Source organism: Phoxinus phoxinus (genome assembly GCF_949152265.1).
Source record: "Phoxinus phoxinus genome assembly, chromosome: 18".
Lineage (NCBI taxonomy): Eukaryota > Metazoa > Chordata > Actinopteri > Cypriniformes > Leuciscidae > Phoxinus > Phoxinus phoxinus.
Window position 1 is genome coordinate 29,157,101 of NC_136893.1, and position 19,370 is coordinate 29,176,470.

The window sequence follows — 19,370 nt, forward strand, 5'->3', positions numbered from 1 at the left end:
AGAGGCACGGATGACAGAAACGCGGATTTAAAGGAGCGGCGCAAAGGGAAATATGTGTTGCAGTCAATGCTGCTGAAGTTTTACTTTGCTAAACTTTATTTTTTCTCTCAGTGGTTAACTTTTCTTTTGCAATTATTTTATTTTACTTGCAAAAAAGCATTTTTTTTCCTCAATACTCTATTTTTTTTTGCAAAACTTTTTTTTTTTTTGCAAAACATTTTTTTTTTTTGCGAAACATTGATTTATTTTGCAGATATATATGGCCCTATTTTGACTCCATATGTACGCTAACTGAAGATTAGCTTATTGCAAAGAAGAAAAGTTATGTTTTATGCAAATAATTACAGCCCTTTAACAGTTTGAGTTGTTTGAAAATACTTTTTTATTGTCTCATCAATGCAAGATCATCTTTGGCAGAACATGGATCTGGTCAGTGAGTGAATCGATCTGAATACATTTGGTGGTTTCAGAAATCAAAGGTATAAGCCTTCAAAACATCCTTCCCATCCAGTGACTCCACAGAGGCCACAATACTGGAATAATCACACGCAACGCTGGTGAATCCTCTACACAGAGAAGAAAGAAGAAGAAAAGTCCATTTACAAAATACCTGTAAGTACAGCACATGAACATCACGTGTTATACGGTGTTGGCGCTGTACCTGGACCGTGTGAGGGATCCTCCGAGCAGGTGATACTGGCTCTCGAGGGTCAGCCCATGCTCCGGGTCACTTCTCCAGGTCAGGACTCTGAGAGACAGGTCTCGAGATGCGGTCACCACCCGGAAACTGTCCTGCGGGGTCAGCACAACTCTTCATGAGCGAGACGTTCACAGGGAACTGGTGCGGCGAGTGCTCAGACAGCTTACCACACAAAGAGCCGCGATTGGCTGTAAATGGTCTTGAAAGCTAGCAACAAGGTCTCCTTTAAACGTGTAGACCTTCAGATGGTTCCCGTCTGCAACCAGAAGAGTGCTGTGCCCTCTCGCCTCGAGAACCACGTCTGACCGCTGGCTCAGCTCCACCGCGAAACACGCCACTTGCTGAGCTGCATCGGGACGGCATGACAGTCAGGAAACTGTGCATCATAATACTTTTAATTGTAGCCCTGTCGCAATAATCAATATATCGACTTATCGCACAATATATGTACATGACTTTAATCAGTTTTGGTGACGCAATATATCGCCATATTATGTATACATGATAATGAATGTCACCAACATTTTGCCTATCGTGCAAAAGTGTGGCTCGGCAGTTCCTTCATGATGAATAGTTTTATTCACACAGAGAGGTGGAAAAAAGGCGTCTTTGGGCCGTTATAGTGTTTTCCTGACAACTACAGACAGTTAGAAAGAACAAGTCCAAATGCACTTGATTTCAAAGCTGCAATCCACTGTTCTGGTGCAGATATAAACGTCACGGCGTAAATAGTTTTATCAGGAGATCAGGCCTGTTGAGGATCTGTGCCGCTCTTCATCCAGCGTTTGTGTTCTCAGCAATAGTGTGTGTGCAGCTTTACTTTACAGAAGAAAAGAAAGCCAGGGAAAAATCTGTAAATGGAATTTATTTATTTTTTTTTATGTTTATTTACTATTTATTTTATTGTTTTTTTATTTAGGATATTTAATTTTTTGACACTTTATTTCCATGATCTAAAGAATTAATGGGTTGTTGTGATTTGAAAGTGTGAAGGCCCACTTGCATGCTGTTATATTATGATTATATATTCAGTGGCTTAAAATGGCCAATATATCGCACAACAAAAAGTAGTTATCGTGACAGGCCTATTCAATTGTAATTTGTAGGTCCGTGAAGATTGTAAACAACAAATATAGCATTAAAGGGGACATATCATGTGAATCAAACTTTTTCTGTGTTTAAGTGCTATAATCGGGTGCATCTACCGACCCAGAAAACGTGAGTATCGGGAGCCGATCTGATTTCGCTCTCCTTCTGACGTAGGAAGAGGATCTTATTATAACATTACCGGCCCTTAGTCTGCACGTTTACACACACAGACCCGCCATTTGGTTTCACAAGCAACAACAGTGACCAGTTCTAACGCAATGGCAAAAGTTCGAAACTGTTCTGTCGCACAGACGAGCACTGAACACTATTGGACCAAAGAATGTCACAGTTGTCTTATAAAGACCTCAGGGAACTGTCAACTTGTGTAAAAGTTAAACATGAGATGAATCAATGTAACTCGCTACTGGTTATTTCTGAGATTCTGGATGAGTGAGAGTCGTGTGTTTTGTTACTGCCGGAGTATCTGAAGCGTGTGTATAGGCTCCGCCCTCTTCTGAACGGGGGCGGAGCTGCAGCTCATTTGCATTTAAAGGGACATACACAAACAGCACGTTTTTGTGCACACCCAAAAAGGGGCAAATTTGACGAGCTCTAATAAACTATCTGGGGGAATTGAGCTGAAACTTCACAGAAACATTGGACACCATAGATTTATATTACATGTCACCTTTAAATGAAACCTACGGCAAGAAAAGCAATAGATTTCTAAGGCTAACCTTGCGGTTCCTTTTTGTATTTGGACTCCTTCAAGGCCAGGTCGAAGACTGCGAGTGTTTTGTTGGTGAAGAGGCCATCGGACTGGATCACTGCGAGTCGTGCCGGTTGAGACGGGAGGAAGACGGCGGCCAAACAGCCCGACACGGGCAGACTACCACACACACTGTCCTCGTCTTCAGCAGGACAACACACACTCTCACTGTAGAAAACCTGTCAAACACATGCTGTCAGTCTTTACAAACTAACTTAAACATGCAGTCAAACGGGGTATTGTAGTGTTGTGATGCTGCAGGGATGATGTATTTGTGTACGCCAAACCATGGAAACTAGTTGCATTTAGCACTTCTGGTTCTGTTGTCTCAAAGTCAATGGGTTTTTTATGGGTTTTTGGTTAAATGCCTGAAATAAGATCTGTGGTGAACACAAGCTTGAGATATTTGTACATATTATTCTGTGACATAAAATACATCCGAGTACTGGGACTACAGATGTTGTCGGGACATTAAACATCATCACATCGAACAGGGGAACTCATCTACTCACTTTCACAACCTCGTGTTCATAATCACGCTCTTGAAAACTATAACTCAAACTATAAGAGGAAATGTTTTTACATACGGACTGAAGTTAGTGATGATGGCCGTAGTGCAGTTTATAGCCTACTTTTGCACTTCTGACTTACATATTCAACTGTAATTATCTCCATTACAGTGCTTTATGGGACTGTGTAGCTATTGCTATAGTTTTTCCACTGAGAATTTGACTATTAATCATTATTTTTAACAAATGAAGTTGAAATTACACTTGCGGTTTCTGCAGAAGTGTATATTAGATGGCAGCTCTGTCTTGAAAGGTTTATATGTTATATAAAAAAGATTTAGATTTGGGGGTTTTATATCTGGAACCCACTGTAGTGCTCGCTTTCTGATCTATTCCAGCGGTGAAATCTGATCTATACCAGCGGTGAAATCTGATCTATTCCAGCAGTGAAATCTGATCTATTCCAGCAGTGAAATCTGATCTATACCAGCGGTGAAATCTGATCTATACCAGCGGTGAAATCTGATCTATTCCAGCGGTGAAATCTGATCTATTCCAGCGGTGAAATCTGATCTATACCAGCGGTGAAATCTGATCTATTCCAGCAGTGAAATCTGATCTATACCAGCGGTGAAATCTGATCTATACCAGCGGTGAAATCTGATCTATACCAGCGGTGAAATCTGATCTATTCCAGCGGTGAAATCTGATCTATACCAGCGGTGAAATCTGATCTATTCCAGCAGTGAAATCTGATCTATACCAGCGGTGAAATCTGATCTATACCAGCGGTGAAATCTGATCTATACCAGCGGTGAAATCTGATCTATACCAGCGGTAAAATCTGATCTATTCCAGCGGTGAAATCTGATCTATACCAGCGGTGAAATCTGATCTATTCCAGCGGTGAAATCTGATCTATACCAGCGGTGAAATCTGATCTATACCAGCGGTGAAATCTGATCTATACCAGCGGTGAAATCTGATCTATTCCAGCGGTAAAATCTGATCTATACCAGCGGTGAAATATGATCTATACCAGCGGTGAAATCTGGTCTATACCAGCGGTGAAATCTGATCTATACCAGCGGTGAAATCTGATCTATACCAGCGGTGAAATCTGATCTATTCCAGCGGTGAAATCTGATTTATACCAGCGGTGAAATGGACTGAAACTAATCGCGAGTGCTTGGCTCACCTTTGGGCTCGAGTTAAAGTTTTCTTTGGAGGCCGTGAATATCCATTTGTTATCTGGCGATGAGAGGAGGAGGTTTAGCCTGAAGGAGTCGCACACCACGTGCCTCGAGACTTCACACAGTGCAGGGCAGGTCAGGACGAGCAGGGACCCTGCAACAGTTCCCACCTAAACATGAGGAGGACATATTGTTACGTAATAGCAAAACACACGACAAGGAGAAGGGCTTTACTCGGGGAAATAAGATCTCAGGAGAAACACACACAAACATGAACGCTGTCATTAACGAGAACGGACGAAGACTGAGGGGCTGTTTACACGACAATGTTTTCAACTATAAACGTAAAGTTTTTATGTGGTTTGGCCGTTCATTTACATATTATTTTTGGGGTCCTGAAAATGCAAACTTGAAAACGGGTTTCAAAGTGCATGTTTTTGAAACCGGTCTCCGTGTAAACAACAAAAACGTGAATCTCTGAAGACGATGACGTGACACACATGCGTATTACGTGTTCAGTCTATAGTGTTTCATCGCCATCTACTGGCCTGGCAGCAGAATACAGAGCTTTCAGTCGTTTCCGCGGATCCGTGTGACAATGGCGTCGTCTACACACGGAAAAATGTGCGCAGAAAATCTTCTCCATTTTAAGCACATCATCGTCGTGTAAACGTATCCTGAGGGAGAACAGGGACTACATACATGGAGCTAGCAAAGCAGCTTGATTAGCAAATGAACAAGGGAATGACGTCACTAATTAAACTGACTGGGGGAAGCTAGGTCACAGGGACTGAACCAAGAACACGATGAAACACAGCAGGCAGACTAAACATTGAACACATATAGTCAGAAAAGCTTTTTTAGGCAACATTTAGTAAATATTTAGTCTCCTCCACTGAAAAGTCCCTAAGACGGAAGATGAAAAGAAACGTTTGTGAAGTGTAAACCCATGGGCGTCAGTTTGGTTTGACGTGCTGGAGACAGAGACGCATTCGGAAGAGCATTTTCAGAAGTGCCGGGTACAATGACGCATTCATTATTTTTCTCTTTCGTGCAGGTCATGTTTTGAAAGACGATGTCCTGTAGTTACTAATGTAAGCTGTCCAAGCTATGCTCTCCACAGAACATAGAATATTCATTTTCATTTATTTTTCGTGTTCGCATTTATGAGGAAATAACGATGTTACGGACACGACAGTTCTGAAAGCGGCACTAAAAGACTTTAAAACTTTCCCAGAGAACTCAAACAGAAAGCACAAAGCCTTTCTTTAAAGTGAATTTCGTTTTGTATTAATTGTATCTTAATTTTAATCAATGTTTCATCAACCAATTGCCTGTATTTAATAAATAATAAGTAAAGCAGATAATAGATATCACAACAACACGGAGGCGCCGGCGCATTAACTGGAGCTCGTCTCATAAATGAACCGAAACTCAGCACAGCCTACTCGCCTCACAGACCTGAGAAATATATCTATTATCTACAGAACGCTTGAAATCATACTTTTAAACAGAACAATTCAAAACCAAAGAAAACCATGTAATCCGTATGAAATGTGGATTTCTCTCTGCCGCGTTCACTACTGCGAAGATCGCGAGTCAGCATCGTCAACTTCATCTCTGCTGCCGACACAGAAAACACTATATTTGACATATTCATAATCATTACTTTTTCCCGGTTCTTTGTGACAGCTTTTAGGTGCTTTATTTTAGTTTTAGCTTTAGTTTTTTTATAAAATAAAATAAAAAATTATAAAAAATGTAAATCTGATAGAGAAAACTGTTGGATTCAAGCAATTTTGACTTCTACAGTACACACTACATACTGATTGTGCCGCCACATGTAAACGACAGCCTACCATGAGAAAAGAGCTGTCTTTGTGTCTGAAAGACAGTAGTGTGGTCTTGGAGAACCCAGACGTGAAGCAGGCCAGCTCCTCTCCGCTGGAGCCCTTCCAGGCTTTGATAGTCCCCGAGCTGTCGGACGTGACGGCCACACACTGCCCCGGGTCCACTGTGATGTCCTGCATGGGGCTCTGGACCGGACTCGACCACACACTGACACCCTGCACAAGACCACAGTTACTGGACAGCTGCATCAGAAACTGACAAACTTCCATTATAATGCGCTTAATTGACCCTTCGCAGGGAGCTTGATTGACAGGTGATCTGACCAATCATACTTTGCCATCCGCCATTTTGTCGGCCAAAGCCGTCAGGAGAGTTAGTAGATTAACACGGGAGGATTTGAACTTGAGAAGCGGAGTGTACTGACGCCTTTCCGCGGTTAAAACAACATTCCTTCTGATGTTCATTCATGTTTATTTGATGCTATAAATGAACTAGAAGGAAGAGATGATCGGTTCACGAGCAGCTTTAACTGAGGCAACAGCGTTCTGTCACACACATTAAAGAGCCACAAAACGCTATTTATTGTTTACATTTCTTTTAAAAAAATTACCAAATTTGAAAGGTGAGACTTTGTTTAATATGTTTAATATCAAAAGTAACTGAAAAGTAAGCTGGTCTGTGTCTGTCAGTGTGTTGTCAGTGTCCTCTCTGCTCCACGATGTGTTTCTCACTGCGTGAGAACATGGTGTGTGTGTGTGTGTGTGTGTGTGTGTGTGTGTGTGTGTGTGTGTGTGTGTGTGTGTGTGTGTGTGTGTGTGTGTGTGTGTGTGTGTGTGTGTGTGTGTGTGTGTGTGTGTGTGTGTGTGTGTGTGTGTGTGTGTGTGAGAGAGAGCGGCGTAGCTTGTCGGACATAGCGACAGTAACTAAGGGGGGCGGGTCTTTGCGAACGGTCAATTGTCATAAAAAATAATGTCATAACACACAATAGTTCTAACAATAGGCTTCAGTTTCTTTATGCATAATAAATATGAGATCATGTACAGTCACCCTGCTGTATACAATGGTGGAACACATACAAATATTTAAAATATGTATTTCATATAATATTCCATCAGATTTAGGGTTTCTCCCAAGGGTTTTTCCCCATATCTGCTTAGTTTTGCCAACATAAAGGGATAGTTCACCCAGAAATGAAGATTACCCCGTGATTTACTCAAGCCATCCTAGATTTTGAAGTCCATAAAAGTGCTGGAACTGGCTCTGCGTGGGTTAATAAAGGCCTTCTGAAGTGAAGCCGTGCGTTTGTGTAAGAAAAATATCCATATTTAAAACTTTATCAAATACAGCTTCCAGTAACGGCCGTACACAGCGGTTTCCGTCGATAGAGTAACACTTGACCCGACGCATGGAGATGGAGCAAAACACCGCTCACGAGTTAGAAGTCTAACAGGAGAAACTGTAAAGAGAGATTGAGTTTGATGCCCAGATGTATTTGTTTAAGCTTAGAGGATTACTTCACTTTAAAAAAACTTTTGCTGATAATTTACTCACCCCGATGTCATCCAAGATGTCCATGTCTTTCTTTCTTCAGTGGAAAAGAAATTAAGTTTTTTGATGAACACATTTCTCCATATAATGGACGTCAATGGGCCCCAAACGGGTCAAGGTCCAGATGACAGTGTCCGCGCCGCTTCAACGGGCTTTAAACGACACCAGACGATGAATACGGGTCTTATCTAGCGAAACCATCGTCATTTCACAAATAAATAAAAAAGTTTAAGTTTTATAAGCACAAACGCTCGCCTTGCTCTGTTCTGTGATGCGCGTTCGTGACGTCACGTAATACGCAGTTACGTTGTAAAGGTCACGCTTGACGAGTCAGTGTTTACAGATGTGCGGAAGGAGGACCATACACACATATTCAAATGTCTTTGTGTCAGTTTATCGTTTAAAATGCCCATTGCGTGTGCGTATCCTGGGTGTTGGAATATTAAAAAGCCTAAAAGAATATTTACACATATTCACACAGAAGCGTGACCTTTTCAACGTAACTGTGTATTACGTGATGTCACAAACGCGCATCACAGAACAGAGCAAGGCGAGCGCTTGTGCTTATAAAACTCAAACTTTTTTATTTATTTGTGAAATGACGATGGTTTCGCTAGATAAGACCCGTATTCATCGTCTGGTGTCGTTTAAAGCCCGTTGAAGCGGCGCTGACACTGTCATCTGAACCTTGACCCGTTTGGGGCCCATTGACGTCCATTATATGGAGAAATGTGTTCATCAAAAACCTTCATTTCTTTTCCACTGAAGAAAGAAAGACATGGACATCTCGGATGACATAATCATGATAATGACATAATAAGTGAGTAAATTATCAGCAAAAGTTTTTTTTAAAGTGAACTAATCCTTTAAGTGTTACTCTTGTGGCGTAAGTCGACTTGCGTATGCCGTCTGCCGGAAGCTAGTTATTTTAATTGATAAAGTTATAAATATGGATATGTTAACCCACAGAGCTTCAAAATCTCATCCTCCACTCACTGCCATTATAAAGCTTGGAAGAGCCAGGATATATCTCAATATAACTCTGATTATATTCTTCTGAATGAAGAGTCGTGTACGAGGATGGCTTCAGGGTGAGTAAACCATGGGCTAAGAGTCAAACTCTGCTTGTGTAAAGCTGCTCTGCTTTCTCTTTCTTGATTTGCGGCTGATATATGTCTTGTGTTTCTGGAGATCCACACTTTCGTCAGGTCTCGTGAACGAGAGAGCCTGCGATACCTTGTGAATGTCCCACGCTTTGACGGTCCCGTCAGTCGATGCACTGCAGACCACCGGAGAGCTGCTCCACACATCTGAGCGGCCGTCGTTCCCAGACAGGTACGCTAGCCCAACAACCCTGCCTGCGGATGAACAGCATCTCAAACACTCAACCCAGTCTGAGTTCAGATTAATAATACGAATTCACATATTCATTTACATGTGCAGTACATGTATTCTGGAAAACTAAACTGCCTATTTGCTGCGTTCAGAGCCAGAGAAAGCATGAATGTCACCAGAGCCACAGAGTAATTGTTGTTTTAGCAAATATGTTTAGCAAACAGTTTTCCAAGCACTTGCAGTTATTATTCCAGGTCTACACACCACTTCCTATCTTTACTGTCAGATTATATCCTAAGATCCCCCGAGGAGAATGTGTGGTCTGCATTATAGCTCGTGTTTGATCGCTTGCCTTCATGTCCTCGTAGGGTTTTGCACGTGTAGTCTGCACACGACCTGCCGCTCTTCATCTTCATCTCCAGGTGAGAGCGGCGCAGGTAATACGCTTTCCACGAGTGTGTCCCGGTGTGTGAGAGATGCTGGGAAACATTGCAGAAACTCCATCTCTGCAGACACATTCTCCTGCACAAGGACGCGGTGATGACCACAAGATATCACATCCTAAGCTGACCGCTGGCTCATCCTGGCGTTCAGTGCTATCTGGACATCACACACTTCAGTTTTACAAGAAAAATCATTGATCATGATGCGGTGATGTAAAACTGCCCATTTAACTGCTGTTCTAAATTTTTAATATAGATATTATTTTATTTTTTATTTTATTTTATGTTATGATCATATTTATTGTTTATTATTTCCATTATTGTAATCGTCTTTAAAATGTGTTGATGGTATGTGCATGTATACATGTATGTGCATGTGTGTTTTGTGTGTTTGTTATGGATATATGTATTTCACTAGTTTGTTGTTACTTTTATGTAGTATAATGTTTTTGTTTTTTATGTTTTTTGTTTTGATTTTATTGTAATTATGTCTATCGGTGGAGGCGTTAAATAAGCCCAGTTGGGGTTTTTTGCCTCTTCCTGCACATCATTGAATTGATCATATTTTGTCTTATTTTTGATTATATATTTTATGTTTTGTTATTATTATTTTTGTCATTTTGTATTTTAAGGTGCAAAATATAAATAAACAAAACATTCGAAAAAAGATTTCGCTCAAGCTCAGGTACAGTGCTATGCATAAGTTTAGACACCCATGCTAAAGTTGACTAAAAAGAGGAATAAAAAATCATCTTTTGGAAATTGAACTTAATGCCTTAATTTAAAAAAATAGGAAAAATCCAACCTTTAAGGACACCAATTTTCGTTGTGAATGAATAATGTATCGTAAATAAATAAATGTTCTTCCTTAAAATACAGGGTGCATAAGTTTGGACACCCCTATGTTAAACTCCCATAGAGGCAGGCAGATTTTTATTTTTAAAGGCCAGTTACTTCATGGATCCAGGATACTCTGCATCCTGATAAAGTTCCCCTGGCCTTTGGAATTAAAATAGCCCCACATCATCACATACCCTTCACCATACCTGGAGATTGGCATGGTTTTATTTCAGTTAGCCTAACAGCTGGTTTGATTTGCATTGAGAGATGATCTTATGAAAAGTACTCCATGCCAATCTCCAGGTATGGTGAAGGGTGTGTGATGATGTGGGGCTATTTTAATTCCAGAGGCCAAGGGAACTTTATCAGGATGCTGAGTATCCTGGATCCATATAGTAACTGGCCTTTAAAAATAAAAATCTGCCTGCCTCTATGGGAGTTTAACATAGGGGTGTCCAAACTTATGCACCCTGTATTTTAAGGAAGAACATTTATTTATTTACGATACATTATTCATTCACAAAGAAAATTGGTGTCCTTAAAGGTTGGATTTTTCCTATTTTTTTAAATTAAGGCATTAAGTTCAATTTCCAAAAGATGATTTTTTATTCCTCTTTTTAGTCAACTTTAGCATGGGTGTCTAAACTTATGCATAGCACTGTAAATAAATGCAACCATTTATTAAACAAAACCAATGAAATGAAGATCAAAAATGTCCACAGGGACAAAAAACAACAGTTTAAAATACTATTGTAATTTAGATTTTAATATATGGGCATTTGTCCTTTTAAAAGAATATACATTTATATGAATTGTACTTTTTACAAACGCATAATTTGACATGTTTTGTTCTCAGATAGAAATGCCTAAAAGGTGTTTTTGTTTACGGTTTAAAGTATATCACTGATACTCCAATACATTTTCATTGTCACTGAATTATTCGGGGGGGTTTTGTGCTATTTTTATGAAATTATTAAAACAAAAACTGCTTAATAGAGTGGACTAAGTAATAACAGGACGAGTGGTATAAAAATGGACGGATGAAAATCTCATACAACAAGTTACAATATTCATTTAGTTTGAACTGGGTTTTGATCAGAACCAGTAAAACGTTACTGAAGAACTGTAAATAGACTTTCTTCAACTCTAAACATAACTTACTTTCACATTCACTGTCTGCTCTCAGTGTCCGATGATTTAACACGAGAAGCTCACGCTTTATCAAATAGAGAACGGCATGGGTTTCAAACTGTCGTTTTAAAAATATGGGTTTTCTACTGACTTTAATATCTCTCTTAACAGAGTGGACGTGCTGACCACATACAATTTGAAAGACAAAATTTGTCAAATAGACAGTTACTATAATATTTCTCACAAAGTTGTTGTCCCTCCAAAGAAGTGATGACTGCTGTATGGTATATATATATATATGCCATTTAACTTTCATTAGGAGAGTTAAACAATAACTTGAGAGTAGGGCTGGGCAAAAAATCGGTTTGATTTAAAAATCGAGTTGGTAGGTCAAATCGATTCATATTTTCAGAAAATCAATTTTATTGGATTTTTTTTCTCCCCCTCTTCAGTATAGCGTATAGAGAGACTAAAAACCTGCTAAAAACATTTATTATAATTGTTAAAACTAGTAATTGAAGAAACTCTATACATTATTAGAGAGTCATTACTAATATACCCAACAATGTACATTGGAAAAAATTCACAAATACCTATAGTAAGTGTTTCATTTATCATGACAATGGGATACACACGCCTGGGGATGTGTGAAAAACGGTGATATATGGTCATAAATAATGCTGTAAATATATATATATATATATATATATATATATATATATATATATATATATATATATATATTAATCACCTTAAATATGCTTATCGTTTAAATGGTGTTATTTATGACTACAGCTTTAAAATAGATACTGATCAACATTTTAAGGCATTAAGATCATGATCTTTACTGGAGACACAAACGGCACTGAACCCCTTGTATAGCTAACAGTACAGATAATTATTGTAATCTTACAGTTTAAGCGATGCTATATAAGCTTTATTGCCTTACCTCCACAACCACGGTGTCTGCACAGCATAGCACCAATCCTGCACAAACAGTTTATTAATGTGCATGATATAACACAGTACAGTGAGGTCTGACTACTCAATAACAGTGAGCTCTGACCACTAGTGAAAATGCTTCCATTTAGCTCTTTTTATTCTGTTTTACAGTTTATTTTAGCATCACAATTACAGTGCAAAGTTGAAAATTGTACATGAATTCGAAAATAACAATATTATACTTTATGATAACAGCGAGTTGGCATTGAAAACCAGATGATCCATGTTAGGAATTGTGAATTTTTCAAAAAGCATATTTTGTGTTTCAATGAAATCACAAGATCAATGTCACACATTTGATTATATGATTACCTAGAAAATTGTATATTTCTATGTTTACATTTTTTAACGTCCTTAAAATCTTCTGTTTTTCCAGGTTTAAATTGGATTTTGAATCCCATGTTTGCAGTGTGATATATAGACAAGTAGCACTGTAGTGTCTGTACAGTAAATGTCAAGTGTGCACGATTTCTACTTACTTATGAAGCAATATGAACATATGTCCTCCTGGCTTTCTTTTTTACTTCTAAATAATGATCATATTGTAATATGTAATTGTGTTCTTTCATTTCAATGTCCACTAAAGTTTGTCAGTGCGGCGCCAATATTCAAGCAAAAATGATTATGTGTCAAATATATTTATGAAAATGAAAAATTAGCGTGCAGTTCGTGTCGCAACATCAACCCAAGTTACTTCAACCGTAAAGTATGCTTTAGGGATAATAGCATCTCTTTCTAATGGAAACAAAAGCAGTTCAGGATAATAAAGCAGTGAGTGTCCAGAATAATAAAGCCTGTCCTCATCACTCTCGATCTTTCTAGACTCGACGTCGATTCATGGATGTCATCATTTCCTGTCGCTTACCTTGCACACTGTGGATGCTCTGATTAAATCTTCTTCTTGAAGAAGAGAGAAGACACTGATCAGACAGTCCAGAGGTAAACTTTGCCAGATCTCCATCTCTCGCAGCAGAACTGCAGCTGCCTGTTACTTTCAGTTTCGGGATGATGACGTCATGATGATGTTTTCTACGGAAGAACCTCAGGGACACACATTACGTTCCCTGTAAACATACACTTGCCATCACAATTATTCAACCCCACAGAGACTGGAATAATTTACAAATGTAAGCACTTAGTGGCATATTAAAATATAATGTCAATATGTAACTAATTTTGTATAGGTCTAATACAGCTATTTCAAATTGTTCAACACCTATTCAACATTGCTGTTTTCAAATCACTTATGGTATAGGGTACAAAAATGTGGTAAAAAAAAAAAAAAGATTTAGGAAACTTGATCTACACTTAATTATCTGTAGTTGTGACACATGCATAAGTTTAACCCATGTAGCCTATGTGCTGAAGTTGAATAACAAATATATATTTTTTATAATATATACAAGACAAGAGAATTTTCACAAAAGTTTTATTACATCAAAAAGGCAAAGGCTACAAGAATTATCCAGAGCTCGATGGGTCCGGGAGTGTGTGCTGGCCCATAACAACCCAGAGCTCGATGGGTGTGGGAGTGTGTGATGGCCCATAACAACCCAGAGCTCGATGGGTGTGGGAGTGTGTGTGCTGGGCCATAATAACCCAGAGCTCGATGGGTCCGGGAGTGTGTGCTGGCCCATAATAACCCAGAGCTCGGTGGGTCCAGGAGTGTGTGCTGACCCATAATAACCCAGAGCTCGATGGGTCCGGGAGTGTGTGCTGGCCCATAATAACCCAGAGCTCGGTGGGTCCGGGAGTGTGTGCTGGCCCATAATAACCCAGAGATCGATGGGTCCGGGAGTGTGTGCTGGCCCATAATAACCCAGAGCTCGATGGGTCCGGGAGTGTGTGCTGGCCGATAATAACCCAGAGCTCGATGGGTCCGGAAGTGTGTGCTGGCCCATAATAACCCAGAGCTCGATGGGTCCGGGAGTGTGTGCTGGCCCATAATAACCCAGAGCTCGATGGGTCCGGGAGTGTGTGCTGGCCCATAATAACCCAGAGCTCGATGGGTCCGGGAGTGTGTGCTGGCCCATAATAACCCAGAGCTCGATGGGTCCGGGAGTGTGTGCTGGCCCATAATAACCCAGAGCTCGATGGGTCCGGGAGTGTGTGCTGGCCCATAATAACCCAGAGCTCGATGGGTCCGGGAGTGTGTGCTGGCCCATAATTACCCAGAGCTCGATGGGTCCGGGAGTGTGTGCTGGCCCATAATAACCCAGAGCTCGATGGGTCCGGGAGTGTGTGCTGGCCCATAATAACCCAGAGCTCGATGGGTCCGGGAGTGTGTGCTGGCCCATAATAACCCAGAGCTCGATGGGTACGGGAGTGTGTGCTGGCCCATAATAACCCAGAGCTCGATGGGTACGGGAGTGTGTGCTGGCACATAATAACCCAGAGCTCGGTGGGTACGGGAGTGTGTGCTGGCCCATAATAACCCAGAGCTCGATGGGTGTGGGAGTGTGTGCTGGCCCATAATAACCCAGAGTTCGATGGGTCCGGGAGTGTGTGCTGGCCCATAATAACCCAGAGCTCGATGGGTGTGGGAGTGTGTGCTGGCCCATAATAACCCAGAGTTCGATGGGTCCGGGAGTGTGTGCTGGCCCATAATAACCCAGAGCTCGATGGGTACGGGAGTGTGTGCTGGCCCATAATAACCCAGAGCTCGATGGGTGTGGGAGTGTGTGCTGGCCCATAATAACCCAGAGCTCGATGGGTACGGGAGTGTGTGCTGGCCCATAATAACCCAGAGCTCGATGGGTGTGGGAGTGTGTGCTGACCCATAATAACCCAGAGCTCGATGGGTACGGGAGTGTGTGCTGGCCCATAATAACCCAGAGCTCGATGGGTCCGGGAGTGTGTGCTGGCCCATAATAACCCAGAGCTCGATGGGTACGGGAGTGTGTGCTGACCCATAATAACCCAGAGCTCGATGGGTCCGGGAGTGCGTGCTGGCCCATAATAACCCAGAGCTCGATGGGTCCGGGAGTGTGTGCTGGCCCAAATAACCCAGAGCTCGATGGGTACGGGAGTGTGTGCTGGCCCATAATAACCCAGAGCTCGATGGGTACGGGAGTGTGTGCTGGCACATAATAACCCAGAGCTCGATGGGTGTGGGAGTGTGTGCTGGCCCATAATAACCCAGAGCTCGATGGGTCCGGGAGTGTGTGCTGGCCCATAATAACCCAGAGATCGATGGGTCCGAGTGTGTGTGCTGGCCCATAATAACCCAGAGCTCGATGGGTCCGGGAGTGTGTGCTGGCCCATAATAACCCAGAGCTCGATGGGTCCGGGAGTGTGTGCTGGCCCATAATAACCCAGAGCTCGATGGGTCCGGGAGTGTGTGCTGGCCCATAATAACCCAGAGCTCGATGGGTCCGGGAGTGTGTGCTGGCCCATAATAACCCAGAGATCGATGGGTCCGGGAGTGTGTGCTGGCCCATAATAACCCAGAGCTCGATGGGTCCGGGAGTGTGTGCTGGCCCATAATAACCCAGAGATCGATGGGTCCGGGTGTGTGTGCTGGCCCATAATAACCCAGAGCTCGATGGGTCCGGGAGTGTGTGCTGGCCCATAATAACCCAGAGCTCGATGGGTCCGGGAGTGTGTGCTGGCCCATAATAACCCAGAGCTCGATGGGTCCGGGAGTGTGTGCTGGCCCATAATAACCCAGAGCTCGATGGGTTCGGGAGTGTGTGCTGGCCCATAATAACCCATAGCTCGATGGGTACGGGAGTGTGTGCTGGCCCATAATAACCCAGAGCTCGGTGGGTCCGGGAGTGTGTGCTGGCCCATAATAACCCAGAGCTCGATGGGTACGGGAGTGTGTGCTGGGCCATAATAACCCAGAGCTCGATGGGTCCGGGAGTGTGTGCTGACCCATAATAACCCAGAGCTCGGTGGGTCCGGGAGTGTGTGCTGGGCCATAATAACCCAGAGCTCGATGGGTCCGGGAGTGTGTGCTGGGCCATAATAACCCAGAGCTCGATGGGTCCGGGAGTGTGTGCTGGGCCATAATAACCCAGAGCTCGATGGGTACGGGAGTGTGTGCTGGGCCATAATAACCCAGAGCTCGATGGGTACGGGAGTGTGTGCTGGCCCATAATAACCCAGAGCTCGATGGGTTCGGGAGTGTGTGCTGGCCCATAATAACCCATAGCTCGATGGGTACGGGAGTGTGTGCTGGCCCATAATAACCCAGAGCTCGGTGGGTCCGGGAGTGTGTGCTGGCCCATAATAACCCAGAGCTCGATGGGTACGGGAGTGTGTGCTGGGCCATAATAACCCAGAGCTCGATGGGTCCGGGAGTGTGTGCTGACCCATAATAACCCAGAGCTCGGTGGGTCCGGGAGTGTGTGCTGGGCCATAATAACCCAGAGCTCGATGGGTACGGGAGTGTGTGCTGACCCATAATAACCCAGAGCTCGGTGGGTCCGGGAGTGTGTGCTGGCCCATAATAACCCAGAGCTCGATGGGTACGGGAGTGTGTGCTGGCCCATAATAACCCAGAGCTCGATGGGTGTGGGAGTGTGTGCTGACCCATAATAACCCAGAGCTCGATGGGTGTGGGAGTGTGTGCTGACCCATAATAACCCAGAGCTCGATGGGTCCGGGAGTGTGTGCTGGCCCATAATAACCCAGAGCTCGGTGGGTCCGGGAGTGTGTGCTGGCCCATAATAACCCAGAGCTCGATGGGTACGGGAGTGTGTGCTGGCCCATAATAACCCAGAGCTCGGTGGGTCCGGGAGTGTGTGCAATAAAAGCATCCTCTGCTAGAGTCTTTTGTTGGTGAACGACTGTCCAGTCACACTACAGGGTGTCTCGTGAAGAGTATTACAAACTATTTTATTTGATGGTGTTGATCCAATTTTATTGTAATGCTAAGAGTAATGTATTTCTTCAGATTTAAAATGTAATTAATCACCCCCTGAAGATTAGCTAATTAGCTATATTAAAATAGGAGTACAGTCAGAATTATAAAACAAAATTAAACGTATGCCTCTATTAAATATTTTACTATTTGAAACAACTACATCCTTATAACTTAATAAAGTTTTAATAAAGATAATAATATACCAACTGAGTGTGTATGTGTGTCTACAGTGCCTTCAGAAAATAAATTTAGTAGGTATACTTAAAGGGACAGTGTGTAGGAATTACTCCCATCTAGCGGAGAAAGTGTATTTTGCATTCAAGCGAATAGTGCTCTCTAGCGCCTCGCGTGTTGCAACTACAGTAGCCGTTATGTGCCAAGAAGCGATGACAACAATAGCCTTTCGTCGAGTTTAACTAGACGTTACATCTTCTACTGTTATGCTGCCTAAGAAATTCTTCGCTTACGAGGATAAGTCGGATCACTGGGTGAGGTAATTGTACACCATTGAGGACATCTTTATGAATAAAGACATTGGTTTTAGCTAATAAAATACTTTAAAAACTACACAGTGTACCTTTAATATACTATTAGCCTATAGTTTTGGTTAATATTTGAATTAGTATTTGAATCTTAATCTTGAATTAAAGGTGAAAATTAGCACAAGTGCTACAACCTGGTATAATGCATCTCTCCTTTTTAAGGTTAATGTATATTTTACATTGTCCCTGTTTAAATAAATACAATAAAAAACATTTTTTTTAAATGTTCTCAAAAGTTTCCGTAATTTTGTTGTGTTTGTGTCATTTTTATTTTATTTTTTTATTTTTTGGTAACACTTTACAATAAGGTTCATTAGTTAACATTTGTTAATGTATTAACTATAGCATGAACTAACCTTGAGTTTTTTACAGTATTTATTAATCTTTGTTAATGTTAATAAAAATTCAGTTGTTCATTGTTTGTTCATTTTACTTCACGGTGCAGTAACTGTTAACAAATACAAGCTTAGATTTTAATAAAGTATTAGTAAATGTTGAAATTACTATTAACTAAGATTAATAAATGCTGTAAAAGTATTATTCATTCTTAGTTCATGTTAACTTCATGTTATTGAAGTTCATTAAGGTATAAATAATGTAAACTAATGAACCTTATTGTAAAGTGTTACCAGGTTATTCAATGTCTATATAGTATTTATTTAATTATGTATTTTTTAGTTTAGTTATTTTAGTACTTGAACTACATGGACATGAGAAATGGTGCTTTGGCAATGAGCAGAATATTTTTTGAATATCAGTTTATGTTTTTTTCCAAAGTGATTACATTTGTTTTCATGGTCTTGGTTTTAGTTTTAGTTAACAATAGGCTAACCTTGATTCACATGTTGTCATGATAAAATGCTTTTTAAAATGTTCACATCAGTTACTCTTTACTCACAATGATAAAGCCAGATTTGCCATTACTTTGCCAATGTATTTATTTAAAGAAAAAACTGAATGAGAGCTTCCTGAATGCACATATACACTATAATACTTTACAAGAGTGTCACTGTCAGAGAAATGTTTGATTTGCAGGCTTCAGGCATCACCACACCATTACTTCATGACCTTCAAGTCAGCCATGCGCGTGAACAGAGTCCAGTAATGAAGAGGCATCTCGTCTTGACATGCTGCCCAACGGGACCGAAACTCAGCCGGATCCGAGGCGAGGAACCAGCCTGAGCCAACAACATCATCTGATAATAAGTGACAATATGTGCCCTGTTATAGTCAAAATATAGGAACAAATTTTACAGTCACAGTTTTCTTTGACAAACATTTATCACATATACGTTTTAGCTTATAATAGTCCTGTTTATCTTTTTGCAAATGTTGATAAGGAGATTGAAAAAAAAACTATAAAATATTAGGTCACAATTTAAGAAGCTCATATTAATAGGGCACCAAACTTTTAGGGCATCTGATATTTAAACACGAAAGTGCAAAAATTATTTCATTAATTAATTAATAGAATTGACCATATTTAAGAAATTAAACCTTCTTGAAACATAGATAACTTGTGTTTTGTACTCAGATGTACAGTATAGG

General features: G+C 41.2%; 1 protein-coding gene across 1 annotated transcript; it reads right to left on the reverse strand.

Annotated features, from left to right (window-relative positions):
- Window positions 1-361: 361 nt before the first annotated feature.
- On the reverse strand, window positions 362-13,449 carry fbxw12 (F-box and WD repeat domain containing 12). Its single transcript, XM_079588792.1, has 10 exons — window positions 13,276-13,449; window positions 12,358-12,395; window positions 9,347-9,516; window positions 8,896-9,017; window positions 6,120-6,326; window positions 4,266-4,430; window positions 2,527-2,737; window positions 868-1,046; window positions 662-792; window positions 362-566 (listed from the first exon to the last, which is right to left on the reverse strand). Exons 1-10 carry the CDS (start codon window positions 13,369-13,371, stop codon window positions 467-469), a joined length of 1,419 nt encoding a protein of 472 aa, XP_079444918.1. The 5' UTR covers window positions 13,372-13,449; the 3' UTR covers window positions 362-466.
- Window positions 13,450-19,370: the final 5,921 nt, after the last annotated feature.

What these genes read in the sequence shown, in the direction of transcription:
- fbxw12 (XM_079588792.1), bottom strand. Translation starts at nt 13,371, where the DNA reads ATGGAGATCTGGCAAAGTTTACCTCTGGACTGTCTGATCAGTGTCTTC. An exon ending in ACTTTAACTCGAGCCCAAAG is followed by an intron (nt 2,738 to 4,265) that starts GTGAGCCAAGCA and finishes TGTGTTTGACAG; the next exon opens with GTTTTCTACAGTGAGAGTGT. An exon ending in GGATCCCTCACACGGTCCAG is followed by an intron (nt 567 to 661) that starts GTACAGCGCCAA and finishes TTCTCTGTGTAG; the next exon opens with AGGATTCACCAGCGTTGCGT.